This window comes from Vicugna pacos, chromosome 2 (genome assembly GCF_048564905.1).
Source record: "Vicugna pacos chromosome 2, VicPac4, whole genome shotgun sequence".
NCBI classification, from domain to species: Eukaryota; Metazoa; Chordata; class Mammalia; order Artiodactyla; family Camelidae; genus Vicugna; species Vicugna pacos.
Genome location: NC_132988.1, coordinates 85,221,706 through 85,243,608, shown reverse-complemented (window position 1 = coordinate 85,243,608; position 21,903 = coordinate 85,221,706). Strand labels below are relative to the sequence as shown.

The 21,903-nt window shown below is 33.3% G+C and overlaps 1 protein-coding gene and 1 pseudogene across 43 annotated transcripts in view; one reads left to right on the top strand and one right to left on the bottom strand.

Annotated features, from left to right (window-relative positions):
- FIP1L1 (factor interacting with PAPOLA and CPSF1) overlaps positions 1 to 21,903 on the top strand; it is a 64,956-nt gene that overhangs the window by 36,719 nt on the left and 6,334 nt on the right. For 23 of the 43 annotated variants that reach the window (XM_015250270.3, XM_072943875.1, XM_072943930.1 and 20 more), the window contains 4 exons: positions 9,104 to 9,130; positions 11,160 to 11,214; positions 12,249 to 12,304; positions 20,260 to 20,473. In XM_015250270.3, the coding sequence (XP_015105756.1) occupies positions 9,104 to 9,130; positions 11,160 to 11,214; positions 12,249 to 12,304; positions 20,260 to 20,473 (352 nt within the window). The remainder of the gene's footprint in view (positions 1 to 9,103; positions 9,131 to 11,159; positions 11,215 to 12,248; positions 12,305 to 20,259; positions 20,474 to 21,903) is intronic. The other 20 variants (XM_006198128.4, XM_015250273.3, XM_072943984.1 and 17 more) reach the window with 4 other exon arrangements.
- Positions 16,248 to 17,679, bottom strand: LOC102534546 (cyclin-dependent kinase 1 pseudogene; annotated as a pseudogene).

The window sequence follows — 21,903 nt, the reverse complement described above, 5'->3', positions numbered from 1 at the left end:
TTACTAACTACTAAAGGTGATTAAGAGGATTTTCTTATTTACTAGCTAACATTTTATATATTTCAATACTTGCTGTTTGTTGAAGTAAGTGAGAGAGAAGTGGTATGAATTAATGATGAAAGAATAAATACCTCACTGGTGTAAGAATATTTAGAAGCTCTGTAGGATATTGATAGGCAACAGCATTATCTGGACGTGTGCCTCTTTTCAAAATGCTAAAAAATCTTTACAGTTCTTTGCCATATAACCTGTTTATAATGATAACAAATCTTTTAATAACGTTTAGATTATCTATGGCAGTATACTGTAGAGTACCACTGATTTTTTTTTATTGCTTAAGCTATTTAATGTTAATTTTCAACTACATACTTTCCATATTTTAAATACCTGTTCAGATTTCCTTTGATGCCTATCCTTAGATTATAATTCCATGCTGTCCTGTCAGCATTTAAGGAGTACAAATCCAGATGAGTTTTAATGCTGGTTTAAGCAGTACCTAACTGTGGTATATTTGCTGGAGGTGGTGAGGGGGGAGATAACAATTCATGTTTTTTTTTAAACTTTTTTTTTATTGAGTTACAGTCATTTTACAATGTTGTATCAAATTCCAGTCTAGAGCACAATTTTTCAGTTATATATGAACATATATACATTCATTGTCACATTCTCTTTCACTGTGAGCTACCACAAGATCCTGTATATATTTCCCTGTGCTACACAGTACAGTCTTGTTTGTTCTACATTTTGAAATCCCAGTTTGTCTCTTCCCACCAAAATTTTCTTAATGCGGTGGGGGGAGGTGATTAGGTGTACTTACTTATTTTTTAATGGAGGTACTGGGAACTGAACCCAGGACCTCATGCATGGTAGGCGCACACTCTACCACTGAGCTAAACCCTTCCCCAGCAATTCATATTAAAACCAAATATTTGTCAGTTAAGACTGTCTGGATTAATCCTTATTTTTACTAGATTGTGAGCTGTTGGAGAGAACATAGGCTGTGTATTTCCATCTGTTTCCCCACAGTGCTAATCACAGATGTCTTCTGTATACTTGACATTCTCTAAGTATGTTACCTAATTGAGTTCACAACATTTATGTATCCATAACACCAAAGAGATTTTTGGCTTGACAGTGGGTACAGTCAGACAGGCATTTATCAATCAGAATGGTCACTGATTTAAACAACAGTACGGCTACACAGATAAATAAACCAGTTGAATATAGACCTTGATTAAAGCCACATTTTCAGTTACCATTTACCACAGAATCCCATGATTACAGTATGTTCTGTAGAGTTTGCTGTAATTTAGATCACCTTAAGAATCAATAAGCAACTAATGAAAGAAAGCTGTGGCTCAGGAGTCTGTAAGTATTGCTTTAAGTACTCCGTTTGTCTTAGAGAAACCTTGGAAAACCCTTTTGCTTTCTTTAGAAATGCTGAAAGGAAAAATGAAAAAAATCTTTGGAGAATTAATTTAAACATATTTTAATGTAGCCTTTGTTAACATTAGGTTTTAAATGCTTAAGTTTTTAAGGCTATAGTTCTGTATATGATAGAACAAATACAGCAATGATGTATTATGCCCTTATTTTGGAGTGTGATTTTTTTCATGAATAGGGTGACCATATATCCAGATTTTCCTGGAACAGTCCTATTATAACTTTTAACCAAGCTTAATGATTATTACTTACTCTCAGAAATTCCCTGATGCGGAGGATAATAAAATATATGGTCAGCTCTTGGAAATTTTAAGTGTGGCTTATTGAATGAGTATACAGTTACTCGTTAGCAGTGATAAAGAGTGCTTCATTCAAGGGACTTTCATTGTCAAATAGTTAGCAGAAAAGAAGCAATGTGTTGCTTCGTCTCACCTCAAACACACATCTACAACATACATGAAGCTTTATTAGTAACAGAAAGGATGAAGTTGTATTTCTGGCCACGATAGATTTGTATGAAGAGCAGAGGAGGCCTTGTATTGGAGAGTACAATAAGCACATAAGGGACTTTGGTCCTACATTAACGTTGTGGCTTTTGAATGGAAAAGTATTTAATATAGTTCCTTGCCACCATACTAACAGTGTAACTTGAAAACAAACACTGGTTATTCAGGATCTTCCTTAACTTTCAGAAATGTTATTTTCATTTTCTAGTGAACCAGGGAATAGTTTCTGATGAATTAATTTTTTTCAGAAATTAGTATGGTTTCATGCTTTCTCTGAGCAATAATAGAAATAATAGCTAATATTTAATGAATGCTTATTATTGAAAACACTGTTCTGAACACATTTCACGTATTAAAATTCAATTTGATTCTCGACAACATCTGAGGCAGATATTATTCTGATTTTACATATGAGGAAACTGTGGCTTAAGAGACTTAAGTAATAGTTAGAAAGTTGCAGAACCAGAATTCTAACCTAGGCATTTTTGCTTGAATGCCTATTTTATTAACTATGTTGAAGTGAAGAAGTGAATCATTACCTACGTCAAGAAAGCTGCATTATTGAGTTATGTGTGTTCACCTCAATAACATGGCTTAAAAGCTTTTTTTTTTTTTTAATTTCCTGATGTTGAAGTGCATGCATATATGTTTGTGGTTAAGGAAGTTAGGAAGGTTGTAAAGAGCAAGAATCACATTAAAAAAAAAACAAACCGGTTAACTGAGGTTTTACTCTTTGCCTGATTAGTGTTAAGTCTGTTTACTGAATAAACCAGTTTTGAAATGCATGTGTGTTGGAAGAAAAATTGTAAAATTGGAAGAATTGATGTTATGGAGTAGTTGACTGTGTGTGTGTGTGTATGTTTATGGTAAACTATACATAGTATTGATCATTTTAACCATTTGTAAGTGTACAATTCAGTGGCATTACATACATTTACAGTGTTGTGTAACCATCACTATCTATACCTAAAACTTTTTCATCATTCATAACAAAAACTGTGTACTCGTTAAACATACCTTTCTCCCTACCCCATCTTCTGGTGGCCTCTTTCTGTCTCTGTGAATTTGCCTATTCTTGGTACCGCGTATAAATGGAATCATATTTGTCCTTCTGTGTCTGGCTTATATCTGGTTTATTTAAATAAAATAATTAATAATTGTAAACAAGCTGTTTTAAAACTATGGTCAAACTATTATGTTTTATGGTAGACTTTTAATTTAGGCTTTTAAATGTTAATTTACTTTAGTGTCATATTTTATCTTCCTTTTTTAATAATGAAGTTTGTTGAACAAGACAAGGGAGATTCAATTTAACTTACTTCTTATTACCTTAATATTAAGCGTCATGTGGCTCTGGTTCTGTAAGCCTTGGGAACAATTGAAATCAAGCTCATGAGTTGAATTCTCCAAAGCTGAATAAGGCTTTTTGCTTTACTGAGATGTAGCTTAGTGAATGCAGAACACAGATAAGTCATCCCTGCTTTTAAAGTTGGATCTGGGGTTTAGCTGTTTATCTAGATTTCAAAATGTATAAAATTTTGTGTTTCAGAAGGAAGTACATTTCTTCCTAGAAGACTGTTGTTAGATACATTAGTATCTTACTAGTCATCTAGTACTACAAATTATATGAGCTTAAAAATCTTATCTATTCCTTAAATACCTTGATTTTGAGTCATTGATGACACATTGGGTTAGGGAGGAAAGCAGCTCAAGTCTGGAGTCTTTCTGCATTTCCTCTAGGGTCTGCATTGTCTTTAGATTATTTTCCTGTTAATAATCTGGTTTCTAGCACAGCAACTATCAAACTTTTTGGTCACAGACCCCTTTAGACTCTTTTATTTAAAAGTTACCGCAGACCTGAAAGAGCTTTTGTTTATTTGTATTATATCTAATTTTCAGTAAAAAGTAAAACTGATAAATTAAAATATTATATTTCAAATATTTTTAGAGATACATAATAAGCCCATTATGTATTAATATTAAGACAACATTTTTATGAAAAATAACTTAATTTTTCCAGAATAACCAAAGCCATTTAGTGCAAAGAATGGCCTTGTTGTACACTTTTGCAGCTCTCTTTACTGTGTGGCTTAAAAGAAAAAAAACCGGATTCTCTTATTTGCTTCTTCATTAATCTGTTGTGATTTCACATGTCATGTAGCCCCTGGAAAAAATTCATTGAGCATTTGTAAGAGAATGAACGTGAAAATGGCAAATAACATTCTAGTGCTTTTATAAAAGGTTTGACCTTCCTGATTCCTAGAAGGGCCAGAGGGACCCCTTAGGAAGCTCCAGATAACACTTTGAGAACTGCTGATTTGGCAGAATCATGGCTTGAATTGGATGAATATTATATGCACCCTTGAGGAAGTACTATTTTGTCCCTTTATTTGAGAAGCTATTCTGTGAATAACATTTATTAAGCTAATTTTATAGTTCCATGAAGAATTTTAATAGCAAATCTGCATATTAACTGATGCTGTTTGCCAAAAATGTAGACATTTCAGAAATGTATTTTCTAAAAGTACCTTTTGAAAAATAATTTCTTGAAGTTTTTGAGAACTGTACTCATTTTCTATTTTGTTGCATTTTCCTATATTAAAAAAAAACCCCAACAGTCTACCAGTGTTTTCAGTAAACTCAAAATAGGGAATAATGCTAATTATCTGTAATAAGCAGTATTTTTTGGCACAATTAAAATTAATTTAAATGTAAGTTTAATAGAAATTAAAAGCCTTTTTGGGATGTTGATTTTTGAATGTCTTTTTTCCCCAGAGATGCTCCCTTTATAAGAGTTATATTTTAATACACCATAGATGCTGTCTTTTATAGAATTTAATTATGGTTTAATATTTGGTTTTTGTTTGTGCTTGTCTTTCAGTTATTTTTCCATTAGATATGAGTTTATACAAATTAATTCCTTTACAAGTTATTTGTAAAAAATACTAATATTTCTATCAGAGATACTTTTATTTGTCTAACAGAATGTTTTTCTGTAGGCTTTTAGATTATTTTATAAATTAGAGGAGTAAGAGATCCTAATAAAGATAAAATAGTTTATCTGTGTTATAGTTAACATAAAATTATCTTTTTTACTTTTTAGGTATGGAGTATGCTGATAACTTTTTTTGTTGCTTTCAGTTTTGTGACTTAAGTACCTTTTAACATTTTTTTTCTTCAGAGTTACTTCCGTCCCTTTTTATACCTTTGTGATTAATCATTGTACAGTTTTAAGAAATACTCTTATGGTATTCTACTGTTTATTTTTTTAAGGGTAGATGGCACATGATGTGTGTGTATATATAATATTAAAAATACTGATATATAGAAAAGCATGTGGTGGATGGTAGTAGTATCTAAAGATTTTTATAAACCTTGACTTTTTGTACTCAGTTATTTTTGTGCAGAACTTACTTATGAGCTTGATGGCTTTAAAGTAGAAGTTGATGAGACTTAAGGAAAGTGATCAGACTTACCTATTTGTAACATAGTAGTGTTGATGAAATTTGCAATTTCCAAGTGAGAAATAGGAAACATAGTTCACATAGTTCTCCTGTGCTTTTTTTTATTTCATTTGAACTTAATAGAGATATGATAGGTAGTTACTGTATGTATCAGTTAGCTCTTGCTCCATAACAAATTACTGTAGAACATAATGGCTTAAAACAACATACATTTATTATTGAACAGTGTTTGTGGGGGCAGCTTAGCTGGTCCTCTGCTTCAAGGGCTCTCACCGACTAAGATAATCACATCAAAAGTTTAACTAAGAAAGGACTCGTGACCTCTGTTGAAAAGATTGACTTCCTCTCCAACGTGGCAGCTTTCTTCAACAAAGCATGAATTCTGAGAACGCAGTAGAGGAAACCAGCAAAATAGATGTCACTGTCTTTTGCAACCTGGGCATGGAAGTGCCATCCCATCATTTTTGCTGTATTTTGTTCATTAGAAGTAAGTCATTATATCCAGACCACACTCCAGAGGAAAATATAAGTATCAGAGGTATAAAAAGACATGAATACCACGAGGCAGGGATCACTGAAAGCCATGTCTGAGGCTGCCATCACGTAACTTTTTTGCCTTGATTATTCAGAGTAACAATGGGATACACTGAGAATGAGTTCATAGATAGTTTTTATTCAGTTTTTTTAATTGAGTACAGAGCCTCTATTTTGTGAGAATTTTAAAAATATAGTTGAATTCCTTTTGATAAGACGTTTTGCAGGTCTGCTGCCTTTCTATGTCTTTGCTTCAGTTCCTTCAGTCCCCAAATAGGATTTCAGGCCCCCCAACCCCCATGCTTCTTTACATTTAAAAGTGTATTACACACTGGAAAAGTTAAATCCTGTTCTCTTTCTTTTGAAGACACCAGATAGTATAGGCTGTGATATAGCTGTGTTATTTTTTCAAAGTGTCACATGTTTTGTTTCATAAAAATTTCAAATGGAATTTATCTGTTCTGAATATTGAGGTGCTCAGCAGTGCGATTAGAAGTTTGAATCTAATCCAGTGATTCTCAAAATATGTTATCAGGTCAGCAACATCATCTCCTTGTTAGGAATGTAAAATTCTCTACTCCACTCCAGACCTACTGAATCAGCAGTTCAAGGGGAGGGGCCCAGCAGTCTGTGTTTTAACACATTCTCTGGGTGATTGTAATTGTTGCTAAAGTTTCAAAACCACTAATCTATTCAGTCCCTTTAGAACTTGAATATTACTTTCCCAAAAGCTTTTGACCAGTACTAGAAATCTTACTTTTACTACTGTATGCAAAGCTTTCCAGGAAAACAAACATTTTTTTCCTACTCACTTTACAGATAAAGGATACGGAAAAGAAACACAATACTTGCCTTGTGTATTTCAAGTCTGTTGGCTGAACAGCACATCTGTTGGTGGGGAAAGTTGGGAGTGTTGCTGAAGGAGAGGACAGGGAATTTTGAGATGAATCTTCTCTTTCCTTACACAGTTTCTCTTTTGTTAATGAAAGTCAAATACCGAATAGTGATTTTTTTTTTCAGATGAGAATTATGTTAGTCTAACATCACATTAAGCTTTCTTAGTTGCATTTTTAAAACACATTTGCTAATTTTCCTAGAGTGGATTGTATAGTGTTTCATCAACTATGAAGTTCTGTTTCAGTAAACATTTGCCAATAAAAATTTGCATTGAAATATCTTAGATGAAATAGAGATCTCACAAGAAGGGCCCTTTCTGGTTTTCATGCCAACTTTCTGATGTGTAGATAATTGTTTGCAAAGAAGACATCTCTACCTGTCTGTGTAGCATAGTTTTTCTTTTTGTTCTTAATTCCTTCCAGTTGATTTCTAAAAAATCTGTCCTATGATACTGTTGTAGGAAGATTGAAATTAAAAGCAGAATGTTTGTGATTTTAACTACCTTTCATAGCATACTTAATAATTTGGTTATATCATTTATATTTATGTTTAGTGAAAGTTTGACAGTTTACATGTTTTGAGGACTAAATTTTGAGAGGGCTGACTAGTATTTTCTTAGTTATTTTACATGAATTCACATTGTAGTTAGCTGCAGTGATGCATGTTGCTCGTGTAGTTACTGAAGTAGTTATTAGGATTATGGAGTGGGTTGCTGAATTTGGTATAGTTCTTTATCTTACACAACTGAGAAAATAGTCGTTTATTTAAATAGTTGTGAATTTAAATGTGAAAACTAGGTCACACAGTGAAGTTCAATAGTGCTATAAAAAAATCTATACTGTTCTAAAGAAAATCAAATGATAGTGGATATTAACAACATTTAATATGCTTTGCCTTCCTTAATTTCCCATTTAGTTTGGTGTCTGGGACTCTGCTAGTTTGTATTGTTTCCTGGATTCTTTAGCTTAGTTAAATAGGAAGCAGTGGGGTACTTTAGGATGGATGGGAACTACCATGAAGTGTAGCTCATTTTCATAGACTTGTGGAGGCGTAATGATTTTTGAAACATGATGGCTGCCTTATATATCTTTTTCAGTCTTGTTGGTTTTATAAGTTTAGCATATCCTTTTATTGCAAGGGTGGTTAAATAAGGTGTTTCATTCTCCATTTTAAGGCCACTTGCCACTTTAAGATCTCTCTGTATAAACCTCTTATTCTGGGAAAACATGCATAGAAAATTTAAAATAAATTATTAGCAGATGTTTCCATTGACAAACATTTGAAAGCAATTTTTTTTCATTATCTTTTCCCATACATTTAGTTAATGAATTAGATTACTTTTTCCTCTTTGGGAATAATTTTGATGTAATTTTTAAGATTGGATTTAGTAAACCATTCTGATTTTATTGAAGTTATTTATGGTATACAATTTTTCATGAAAAAGTTTTTTTTTTAATTTTCCTACTTAGAAATGTCATTTTAAATCTTCGTACGAGAAATAATTTGCATGACATATATATTTTAAATTAGGATTTAAGGGCACTTTTGACCAGTATAAATTGAGAATGTTTATACATAGTTTATTTCTTAAAGTTTATAATATGCAAATGAGTGAGAGTCACTCAAATTAGTATTTACTTCTTCTTCTATAGAAGTAAACTGACCACATTTATCTTAGTGTGCCCTGGGGGTGTATATATATATGAATTGGCTATACCCCCATCTCTCTTCCCACAAATCAAGGGAAATAATAGCCTTTTCCTACTCCTATCAGTAATAGTAAAACAATTCAAATCAACACCTGAATGTCCCTCACAGCTTTACTAAAGCGAATATCCATCATCTTCAGAGTTACCTTGCACTACTTGCAGTATTGAGGAGCCCACAGTTCACTTTCTTTATTAAACTGTTAAAATAACAAGATCAGACATTTATTATCAAACTTAGTGTTAATTTCATGGAGTTTGATATTTGTGTATGCACAAGTGTGCTTTTTTAACTAATGTCTCACTTTGTTTGTGATTACAACTAGTGGGGGAAGCCTTGTTATCAAGTTGTTAGACTGGGTTTTCATCAGGAAGTTGGATGTTACACTTGAATTGTTGATCCTCTGCAAGAAAACAGAATGCTGCTTTTGAGTGAATAAGCCAGGAAATGAGGCGAGGGGTTTTATTTCAAAGTTTTCTTTGGTGATGGCATAAATACATAACAGGTTATGAAATCCATTTACTATATTAAATTTCATCACTTGTTTTTTAGGTATTCCAATAACTGTACCACCTCCAGGTAAAACTTTTTTCATGTTTTCTCCATCATTGTTAATAAACATGAAATTTCAAGCTTATAGTTACAGGAGGGACAGTGTTGATGTGGTTAGAATATGGAATAGGCTTTTGGGATTTCAAGGTCCTATTTTCAGCTCTGCCTTGCTTCATTCCAGTTTTGATTAAGATGTTTAGTTTTCTTATACCTGTCTTACCCATTTCTGTAGAAATAGAGATTCTGAGATAATTTTTGCCATATCAATTTATTGAAGAAAACAGTATAGTATATAAAATATTTTATTAAAAATTACTTTTTCAGACCAGTGAATTTTTTGTATAATAAAGTGACTGCAAGAGAAGAGAAAGCTCATTTATCTTGACTTTATTGTGTTTTCTAATTTTTTTTACCCTGCTGGCATAACTCAGTACTGTGAGAAAATGTGTTCTGGACCACACAATTAGATAGGTTGACAACTGGTCAGATGGTTGTTCTTAGAGCATGTGATTAAATTGTTCATTGTTGTAATGATGTGATCAATATGAGTTTATATGTGGCCCAGTGTAGTTTTTCACATTTTTTCAGGTTTTTTTTTTGAAAGTGTGATGCAAATATGATAGCAAGTGTGTTTACTGAGTTCAGTATTAAAAGTCAAGAAGTATAAAGAGAATGAGAAGTGACAGTGCTTATTAGAAGGGTAGGTCTAAATTCAAAGTGACCTTGATAAACAAAATAGTGGAGTTCAGATAGCATGCGATAGTGTATGTATTTAAATGTGGGATAGAGAGCACTGATTGTGTATGAATGTGGCTGAAAAAGACTTAGCAGAAAGAGTCAAAGGAATCATTGGTGTGTCTTTTTAGGTTAAAGAGAAATGTGGTTGTAAGGCTGTATAAATAGGACTGTGGACACTAGGACTAAAGTGGTAATTGCTAAATTTTACACTGCTAAGATGTTTAATAGAGGAGTTGTAGAACCTAAAACTAGAAACAGTGAAGATGAGCATAGTGAATTGGAAACAACTTGAAGGAAGGCCAAAAATTGATTTTAGTGGACTTTTGAGAAGGGTTAGGATTACTGGGATTCGTTTTTACATAGAACACAAAAAGGAGGCTTAGTTGAAGGGTTTTCAATATGTATTTCAATGGATTGCTTCTTGTCTTCATTCAGATCAGCATATGAATTGTAGTGTGAGAGATTTATGTTATATAATTTAATACACTCTCTAATAGTGAGGGTTGTTAAAGCTTGGCAGGAATTGGTGTCATAAGGAATTAGTATCAAAAGTTGTAGAATCTTCAAGTCTTGTTGGGATGCTTTGTTGCCTATCTGAATTAGAAGGTGCAGAGAAGTTAACTGTTAAGGTCCCTTGTAGCGTATTCTGTGGTGTTTCATTTCATACCTTCGTTAGGTATTGTGAATTATTTAGAATGCAGACCTCACGATATAAAGGTGCAAATTATTTTCTTTCCAAACTCATTCAGAAACTACATTATGTGCTTTTCTTTGTAAAATAGTTCTTCAGGGTTGTGCTATTTAAAACATATTTTATGGTGGATGTTCTCAGCCTTAAGCATTTATATATTTACTGGTAAGATTTTATTTATAAATTATACATTTTAAGGAAGTTTCTATACATCCGAAATTCAAAATATTTTTTGGAAGGTAAATGCTATTTTATTTGCTTTTCTTCTAAAATATTTAAAGTATAACATACCTGTGGCAACACTACTACTGTTTTATATATGGAAAAGGTAAGGCATTGAGATTAACTTTCTCATACTGACAAAATGGGCTGTGTGTGGTGCTGAAAATAAGACCGGGTGTCCTGACTCCCAATTTGTGCTCTGTGTATTAGACCAGATTGTTCATTTATACTTATATTACTGTAAAAATCTGTTCATAATTTTAAGCTCCATTTTTTTTCTGTCCATTATAACATAGAGAAGCATGTTATGTCCTCAGAGAAATTTAGTGACACACAGCAACTTTAACTCTTGACATTAAATGTACATTCTGTTAACTTTTTTTATTTTATGATTGAATATTTCAGGTTTTCCTCCTCCACCAGGCGCTCCACCTCCATCTCTTATACCAACAATAGAAAGGTAAATTAGTATGGATACTGTGAATTTTTATTATTGATAGGCTTTTGGCAGAAGAATCATATATATCTTGCTAATACTTCAAAGACTTAATTTTATAAACAATAGTACCTGCCTTTTAATTCATAAGTCTAGATCTATATTAGTTACTTTTATGTAAAATTTTAGACCTATAAGAACAAAACAGGACAGACAAAACTAAATAATAGTATTTTGAAATACCTTGCTTTGATTTATGACACTCTTATTAAAGAAACCCCTAAATGGGTGAAAACTTGGTTATAGTCAGTTTTATGGGAAATACAAGCAGATGACTAGTGATCATGAATAATGCATGTCTGCTTTAGGATTAAGTAAGGACAGCTATTATTAGGGACCATATAGTAAAGAAGAACTGCCTTACTCCTTGCTACCCTACACAACTCGGCTTCCGCAAAGGCAGATCAGATCCCTTCTGCGTAGCAATAGCCTTAATTTTTATACGTTGCACTTACGATTTATATTATTTGGAATGCTGTGGATAGCAATGCCATGTTTAACAGCATAGGCTTTGGAATCACACAGACCTGGTTCAAATTTTGGCTTCAAGATTTCCCAGTTTGGGGTTGCTAGTAGGCAAGGTTCATAACTATCCACTGGGACTGTTTCCTCTTTACTGAACGAGTTTGATAGAATTGTGAAGATTTACAACAGCTAGTGACTATAAAGCATCAGCACCATTCTTGGCAGTTAGAAACAACTAATAAATGGTGGCTATTATTATTTCCTCTTAAGTGGCAAATATTGGTTGGATTATTCATGTTTAATAGTACTAACAAGCTATATCTTCTTTACAATGTGTTAGGTGTTAGGTTTAATTTTTTTGAGGTTAAAAAGCCTGGGTTTTTAGTATTAAAAAATAAAATTATGGAATTACAGCTACCATTATATGATGGTTAAAGAACACTCGTAATTCTGTCTTATGTTCTGCATTTGCACCAAATTATTAAAATTCAGAACTTACTTGCAACACATAAAAATACATTTTTCTTTAACAGTGGACATTCCTCTGGTTATGACAGTCGTTCTGCACGTGCTTTTCCATATGGCAATGGTAAGTGTTAGTTTTTTAATTGCTCAGATTCAATTTTAATAAGTAAAGTGCATAAATACTTTTAAAGCAATAAAAACATACTTCCATGGTTTAAAATACTATCTTACAGTGCAATTTAAAAATATTAACTACAGGAATAACCAGGCCTTATGTACATTCCAGGTTGCTTAATGGTATACTTTTCTTTATCAACTATACTTTTAAAAACTAATAAAGATGACATGAGGGGTATCTATGCCTTGCCTTTTCCTAAAAGGATTTAAAATTTGTCACCAAATTGTCGATCTTTGTTGTCCATAATCTTTCTGTTTCTTGACTGATGACGTCCAGCTAACCTTATCTTTCCACCCTCACTGGTTTATTTTTTCTTCTAGATCATTTGGCCATGTCCTCTTTCATGGTCACTCTTGACAACTTTATCCATTGTAAGGGCTTCTGATACCACTTTCTGCTTAGATCTATTGATCCATTTATTTATTTTAAAAATGCTGTGTATTATACTAGATTTTAGGGATACAGTAAACTAGACATAAGTTTGCTTGCCTTCAGTGAATTTATACGCTAGTGAAGAAACAACCAGATGACAGAAGATGGTGTCATAAGAGCATGGTGGCATGTTGGAGGGGTCTCCCAATCCCAAGGAATGGAGTGTGGCTGATTTGACTTGGGGTTCAAACCGTGTTCAGAAACATGGGGCTGAGAGAGAGCATGGTAGGCTCTGTGAACTGAAAGAAGTATGGTGTGGGTGGAATGCATGGTGAACATCTAGAGATGAGACAAATTGTGCAGGGCGTTTATAGCTGAGTCTTAGAGCTTAGACCTTGTTCAGAGGGCTCTGAGGGGCCGTTTAGTTTTATGCTGAGTAGTGTCATTGCTAGGTTTACATTTGAAAAGGGTCCATGCTGGCTACTACTGTGAGGAAATTGTGGATTTGTAGGGAATGCCTGCTTGATTGGGAGAACAAGAAGCTGTTGGAGTAATCCAGGGGAAGAAATGTATGGTCCTGTATTCAGTTAGTACCATGGGAGATGGAGAAAATTAGTGGTTCTAAAGGCATTTATGCAGTAGAATTTGTAAATATTGGTGAGAGATCAGATCATAGTATCGGTCTATACTTTCAGTGACCTTCTAGGTATCTGTGTAAGTGTACTGTACTGTCCTTCAGACCCACCTTGTTCAGGCCACATACTCCATTCAGTCACATCAAGAGGTAGTGTTTCTGTTGACTTATTTGTGCAAGGTTATATCACTTCCCCAACCCCCCACCCCTGGGCTTCCAGGAAGTTGTATTCTTTGGGTTGGAATCTTGCTTCCCCCCTCATTATTTATGTGACTTTCATGGATCTTCAACCATTAAATCGAGAGCATAATTCTTCCTCATAAGGTGAAGTTCAATGAGAATACATAGAAGCACCGTAGTCCTACCATTTAATAAACACTCTGTTTAGCTGTTATTTTTATGGTTCTCCCCACCATCTCCAGTAAGCTCTTGAGTTCTCTCCCTTTTCTGCACTTTGAGGCAGTGTAACATAATTGTTAAAGCAAAGGCCCTGCAGTTAGACAGCCTTGGTTTGGGTCCTGGGTCCATCTTATCTTAGTAACTTTGGATAAGTTAAAAAAAAGCCAAAATCCTTTTTCTCATCTGTTAAAGTTTGAATATAAAGTACTCAGCACAGTGCCTGTAATATGTAAGTACTCGATAAGCATTACTTATTAAGTTAAATTTTATTTTTAACCTCTTTGGTAGCACTTGTCATTTTTTGCTTTGTCATTAAATTCTTTGTGTATTTGTTTCAGCACAAATGAACGTGAGGATTAGTCTACATCAGAAAGAATATGACTTTATTCTTGAAGTTATCTACACAATTTCCTTGTGGAAGATTTCATTTTTTGAAAAACGGCTGATTAAGCATTTAACCTTTTCTCAGAGTAATATATGCACATTTTAAATAAAAAATCAAGAGTTTTCTGTTCATTCTTTACCACCCCCAACTCCTCTCTCAGAGGTGGGGTGTTTTTTTGGGTTCTTTTTTCTTTAATGAAGGACTTCAGTACCAACAATGATAAAGCATAGTGCAAGAATTAAGTAAAGTTAAAAGTTTTCTTTATCCTGTCAAAGCCTTGAAATTAAGATGATAAATACAGCTTCCTCTTTGTTAGTAATTTTGTGTTTTACCTTTTTTTATTTTAGAATTTTGTAATTTATCCTCAAACACTACTGTGTAACTATAGATGGAAATACTAATTTTTCTTGATGTGCATGTTAAGATTGTGCTCATGAAGTAATACCTAGTTAAAAAGTAATCTTTGTAGGCATATTAAAGAACTGTCTAGACAGACATTTTTAATGGTTTTTAGTTTTTCTGATGCTCTACATGGCATTTCTGCATAAGCTTATTTTAACACTATTTCTTGGTTATATAACTTCAGATACCATCTGTTGTCTTCCTAGTAGGATAGATGTGTATTTTGCTCACTTACCATCACTGCTTCTCTCCTTTTCCCCACCAGTGTTTTTATTTACTTCTGTTTTTATTTGGATACCTACCCTCTGTTTCTAAGCCTTTGTCTCCTTTTCCCACTCTGCCTCCCAGCTTTGATCAACCACATTTCTTATATTCTGTCTTGTAACAAAAATTATCTGTGCCCTGACATATTTTTTATTCTAAAAGCGAAACAATAAACCATATTTATATTATTATGGCTATGTAAATATTGTGTACTAGAGAGATAATTATACTCAAGCCCCTCAAAGGAGAAAGTTTCTGTGGCAAATACATAAAAATTATCATTTTTTCCTCTGATACTTTATCAGTGTGCCAAGTCATACCACATTTTAATCGGGTTCATGATTGGACCATGGCTTTCTCTACTTCAAGTATATGAAGATTATTCTTCAGCACGTTTTCCCCCCACAAAGTGTTCAAATTTTGTTTTTCATTTATGAGTTCTTAAGCCATCTAGAATTAATTCTTGCCTACGTTATAAAGTAAAGATATAATTGTCCTAGGGTTATTTGTTAAGTAGTAGTGTCATCTCCATTCGTGTATCAACTTTCCCTGTATTCATGGATCTGTTTCTTAGCTTTCTGGACTATTCATTTGGTTAATTTAACTATCTCTGTGCTAATAATGCCACACTATCTTAATTTTGAGTTTTATAGGAAATCTGATACCTGGTTCAGCAAAATCTATTTACCTTATTCTGCTTCAGAAGTATCCTTAGGCCATTGCTCTTACTTACCTGTTTTAGAGTCAGCTTTGCAAGTTCCATGAAAAACTCTGTTAAGATTTTGATTCATAACTAACACTTATACTATGCTTACAATATGACAAACACTTGTTAATTCATGTAATCCTGACAGCCTTATAAATCAGGCATCTGTTATCCTCATTTTATGGGCTAGGGAATGGAAGAATAGCCAGATTAAATTATTTCCCCAATGTCACACAATTAGTGGCAGAGTCAGGATTTGAAACCGCGCAGCCTGGCTCCAGTGTTCTTTCTCCTGCTATACCATATTGTTATTACATTGATGCTGTAGACCAGTTTGTATGGAATTCATACCTTACAACATTGAGTCAATATATGAACAAGGACTCTCTTTCCATTTAGGAAGATGTTCTTTAATGTGTCTCAGTTGAATGCTGTAATTGTCCCCATATACGTCTTGCACATCTTTAGAGTTTGTTATAGGTACCTAATGTTTTTGGTTCTAAATGGCATATTCATTTTCTGTTTGTATTTGCTTATATTTAGGAATGTAATTTTTTCTATGTAAAATAGGTATATATTGATCAGTATATATGCCGTTTACCTATTGAACTCTCACTATAATTTGTCTGTAAAGTCTCTTCAGGCAGTATCACCTGCAGATCCTTCCCTTTCAGATTCTTATTCCTCACCCTACATCCCCTGTTTTTGGTCTTATTTTGCTGGCTAGGACCTCTATATGATGTTGAAGTACTGAAAGTTGAGTTCTTGTCTGGGACTGCCCCCCTCCCGTTTTAAGAAGATGCTTTTATATTTATGCTGCTAGATTTTTTTTTACTCTTAGGTGTTTTTTTTTCCCCTAGATTTATAGTTTTATTTTGGTAATAGTTGTTACAGTGAGATCTACAAACATATACAGAATCATTATATTTAAATTCATATAGAACAGTATTTAGATTTTTAAGTTACACTTTTGAAATCAGGAGATGAAGTACAGCTTAAGTTTTACAACAAAGAAAAAATACACAGGACAAAAACAGTTAACAGTAATGGTACAGCTATCTGTTCTTACACAACACATGGAAACTGTCAGAAATCTACATCTTAATTTCATTGTCCAAATCATTAAAATATAGATGATTCAGTGCCATTTTGCCAGAAATTCATTTGGCAGTATCATAGACTAACATTTTTGAAAGCAGATCCAAGCCATTTCCATCCAAGTTTTTGACATGGGATGCTAGGCTTCCTGGTTTCCATTTGAGAAATGCATTTTCATAGTCCTGTAATTCCACTTTTCTGGCCACACTTCATTATTGGGAGTGTCCAAAGCTCTGACAATTCTGAAGAGTTGATTGGCCTCTGAGTCCTCATGGAAAAATAGTTTCTTAGTTGCTAATTCAGAAAATATGATGCCTATACTCCAAATGTCAACTGGAGTTGAGTAGAGAGCTGACCTCCAGCAATACTTCTAGAGTAGATCTACACCAGAGTGTTACTACCTCGTGTATATACCCTAATAGGTATTCCAAAAGCTCTGTCAAGGCCAAAATCTGCCAGCTTAATTGTTCCTTTATTATCAATCAGTAGATTTTGAGGATTTGTCTTTGTATAGAACTCTTCTAGACTGACAAAACAGTCCCTTGTAGAATTTGGTACAGGTAACTCTAACAAGTGAAGAATCCATAAACTGACGAGGAGGGATAGAGTCCAAGTATTTCTTGAGATCCATGGAAAGGAATTCAAAGATGAGCTATAACCTGGAGTCCTGAATAAGCACATCGTGAAGACTGACTATATTTGGATGACGAAGTTCTTTTAATAGAGGTATTTCCCGAATGGCAGTACTAGGAACCCCTTCCTCTTCACTTTCTCGTCTGATTTTCTTCATGGCTACCACTTGACCTGTAGTTTTGTGTCTGCCCTTATAGAAGACTTCACAGGTGCCTTCTCCAGTTTTCTCTATTTTGGTACAGTCTTCCATAATTAATCAGTGGGTATGGTAAGTCCCAGCTTATTATCCGACGGCGAAAACATCGGTGGCTACCAGGTTGTTGTTGCTCTCCCTTAACTTCCAAGCACCAGCTTTGAAGCTAAGTGCTTACTCTTAGGTTTTTGATAGAACCCTATGTCGGAATAAGAAAAATCTCTTTTGGTCATGATTGGTTACCTTTTTTTTTTTTAAATAACCACTGATTTATTTAGGATTTTGACATCTATGTTCATATATAAGATTGGCCTGATTTTCCTTTATTTGTACTGTGCTTAACTGGTTTTGGTATTGAGGTTATACAAGCCACATGTGATAAGTAGGGGAATAATTTTTTTCCCCTATTCTCTGACAGTTTGTATAATATTAAAATGATCTGTACCTTATAAGTTAGTAAAACTCACCTGTAAAAGCCGTCTGGTATTATGGAAAGGTTTTAAATTACTGATTTAAAGTCTTTAGTAATTATAGGACTACTCAAGAGATTTCTTTTTATTTTTGAGTCATTTTTGTTATTTATTTTTTAAGGAATTGATTTATTTCAGCTAACTTTTTAAATGTGTTTGTGTAAAGTATAGTATATTCTCTGTTTTTCATCTCTGCAGTATCTGTTGTTGTGGTCCCTTATTGGTTCTGATATTTTTATGTCTCTTTCTTAATCTCGTTAGAAGATTATCATATTCCATTTGGCTAGTCTTTAAAAACCAACTTTCAGCTTTATTTATTGTGTGGTAGTTTTCTACTCACTTGATTTCTACTTTTATATTATCTCCCTTCTGTTGGATTATTCTATTTTTTTCTAAGTTCTTAAGTTGGAAGCTTAATGCATTTACTTTCCATCTTTTCTAATGTAGTGTTTTTTTTAAGATTAATTTTCCTCCAGAACAGTTTTCATCTCTAGCCTTTTGATACATAGTATTTTTGTTTATGTTTGATTTTTACATTATTTTAAATTTATGAATTTTTTGACCCCTGAGTTATCAGAAATATGTTTTAAATTTGAATTATATGGAGATTATTTTCCCGTAACTTTAATTTTTTTTTACATTTTTTTATTGAGTTATAGTCATTTTAAAATGTTGTGTCAAATTCCAGTGTAGAGAGCACAATTTTTCAGTTATACATGAACATACATATATTCATTGTCACATTTTTTTTGCTATGAGCTACCACAAGATCTTGTATATATTTTCCTGTGCTATACAGTATAATCTTGTTTATCTATTCTGCATATGCCTGTCAGTATCTACAAATTTTGAAATCCCAGTCTGTCCCTTCTCACCCCCACTCCCCTTGGCAACCACAAGTTTGTATTCTATGTCTATGAGTCTGTTTCTGTTTTTTTTTTGTTTTTTTTTTTTTAAGATTCCATATATGAGTGATCTCATATGGTATTGTTCTTTCTCTTTCTGGGTTACTTAGAATGACATTCTCCAGGGACATCCGTGTTGCTGCAAATGGCATTATGTTGTCGTTTTTTATGGCTGAATAGTAACTTTTAACTTTTACTTCTAATTTCAGTGATGTGGTGATCAGAGAACATGGTGTCTGTTATACTTATCCTTCAAAAGTACACAGTGTATTTTTTATAAATGTTTCATATGGGTGAGAAGAATGAGTCTTCTTTACTTGGCCTGGGCAGTATTCCATGTTATGTCCATTAAATCAACCTTGTTAGCAGTGTTTTGCTCAGTTCTCATATATCTATAATGATTTTTTTGTTTGCTTAGTGTTGGTAATTGAGAAAGTATATTAATCTCCCATGATCATAGTGAATTTTTCTATTTCTACCTGTATTGTTTCTATTAGTTTTTACTCTATAAAAAGTAATTCTATGTTGCTGGATACTGGAAGTTTAATTGTTCTATTTCCTTGGTGAGTTGCATCCTCTGTCTTCATATACTCGTCCTTTCTTCCCCAGTTAATCCTTTATGTATGAGTCTGCTTTGTCATTAATATAACTCACGGAAATTGGGGGATATCAGTATTTTCCTCTTCTTTCTCCTGTCCTTTTACTTTCAACTATTTTGTGGGTTTTTATGTCTGTTATATTCAGAATATAGGTAGAATGTTTTAAAGTACAAATCAACAATCTCTGTCACTTAACTGATGAATTCAGTCCCTTTTTCATTGTGATTTTCAACTTTCAGTGATTCAAACTTATGTCCCCTACTCATTCTTTCCAGTCTTTTTTGAGTTGACTGAGTTTTTTGGGTGATTTTTAAAAATTGTTTTTCCCTGTTTTATTTTAAAATAATACATTTCTATTTTTTAGTGGTTACTCTTGAAATGTATTATGCATATATCTGATAGAATTTTTTTGGTGAACTCTGTTTATAAGCTTTGTTTAGTTTTTTATGAATGCTTTTGTCTTATTCTTAAAATATAATTTTGAGTACAGACCTTTTTAGGTTGATTGTTACTTTCTCTCAGCACTTTGAAGATGGCCTGATGTATTCTGGTTTACATTTTTGATATTGAGAAGTTTCTGACGTATCTAATTCTGTTTGCTGTTCACCTTGCAAAATGAAGAGTCTTTGTATGTTAGATCTTTAAGGTTTATTTTTGGTTATTTCCCTAAATTGTGGGTATCTACCAAATGTTATTTCTCTTTTCTATTTATAAAATAATTTTCTTTTTAATCTAATAAAGCACTTTTGTGGGAGTTTTGTCTTATTTTTCAATAACCTTTCATTGTCTGTTTTGTTTTTTAAGTATTATAACTTGTTTTTAATTATTTTTTTCTCTGTAGTTGCCTTTCCCCACCTTCCTGGTTCTGCTCCCTCATGGCCTAGTCTTGTGGACACCAGTAAGCAATGGGACTATTATGCAAGAAGAGAGAAAGACCGAGACAGAGATAGAGATAGAGACCGAGAGCGAGATCGTGACCGGGACAGAGAAAGAGAACGCACCAGAGAAAGAGAGAGGGAGCGTGATCACAGCCCCACGCCAAGTGTTTTCAACAGGTTTGTTCAGTGCAGGAGTTTGTACTCATGTATTTTTATATGCACTTTTGAATTTATATTTGGTGCGAGGATGGAAAATCCAATGCAATTGGGAAAGGGTTGCTTGAAGAGTAGTTGGGATAGCCGTTTTAAAAGCATCAAGGCTATTTAATTTATAGAGGCTTCCCATTATCTAAAGCAATGGTCTTTAAATTTGTTCATTTTTCCCTTATAAGAACTTCAAAAACGTCATACCCCTCACGTATTTTTATATTGCCATCTAAAATTTTTCACCTTAAGTTTAAACAGTTGGCAATATAGATATAATTTCCAGTCTATTATAAATATCACAATTTTAAAATAAAATTATCATTACTCTTTTAAATATATCCAGTGGATTAAGAACACCATAGTGATTTGTTAAACTTCATCATCCACTTTTTTAGAATGTATAATAAACAAGCTCTCTTTAACAGTTGGAAATTTTACAATTTTTAAATTCTAATACAAAATATTTTCATTCTTAAAAAAGTTGTTTATTCATCCATCCTATCTTTCCTGCAACATCCCTATAAATTAAAATGTGCAAAAAAAGTAATGACTATAAGATTAAAATATTTAAATTTTTTTAATTAGTTATCATTATTTTTATATATAAAAATAATGCATATTCTGAAAATAACGGAACTGCATTCCTTAATGTTACGGGAGTGCTTCTACCCATCCGCAATTAATATTTGTATCCATGAATGAATATTACTGTTGTTAGGGAAAAACAGGTTCTGCCATTGATTATTATTTTTTTTTAAATATGCAGATGTAAGCATTGAAAAACCTTGTTCACATAAAATATGTAAATCAGAATTGATGGAATTTTGTTGTGGCTCTGTCACCAAATTATTTGAGCACTTTGAGATTTAGTGATGTTAAAATTATATAGTTACCCTGTCACCAAAAGTTATTTTTAAGGATCTATCAGCTCATGACTCAGTGTTCTTAAAAGCAGAGAACTGGAAACCACTTGATTGCTACTCAGTGTAATTGTTTTCTAGGACTGCTGAAACAAAAATACCACAAACTGGTAGCCTAGAACAACAGACATTTACTCTCTCACAGGTCTGGAGGGTAGAGGTCTGATATCAAGGTGGCAGCAGGTTGAGTTCCTTTTTTGTAGGCTTTGAGAGAGAATGTGTTCCATGCCTCTCCTGTAGCTTCTGGTGGTTGTTAGCAGTCCTTGGTGTCCCTTGGTTGGTAGATGCATCACTATAGTCTGTCTCTGCCTTCACACGGCATTCTCCTCTCTGTGTGTCCAAATTTCCCTGTTCTTATGAGGATGTCAGTCATTGGATTAGGGCACAGCCAAATGCAGTTGACCTCATCTTGGCTTGATGATTACATCTGAAAGACCCTGTTTCCAAGTAAGGTTACATTCACAGGTATGTGGGTTAGGA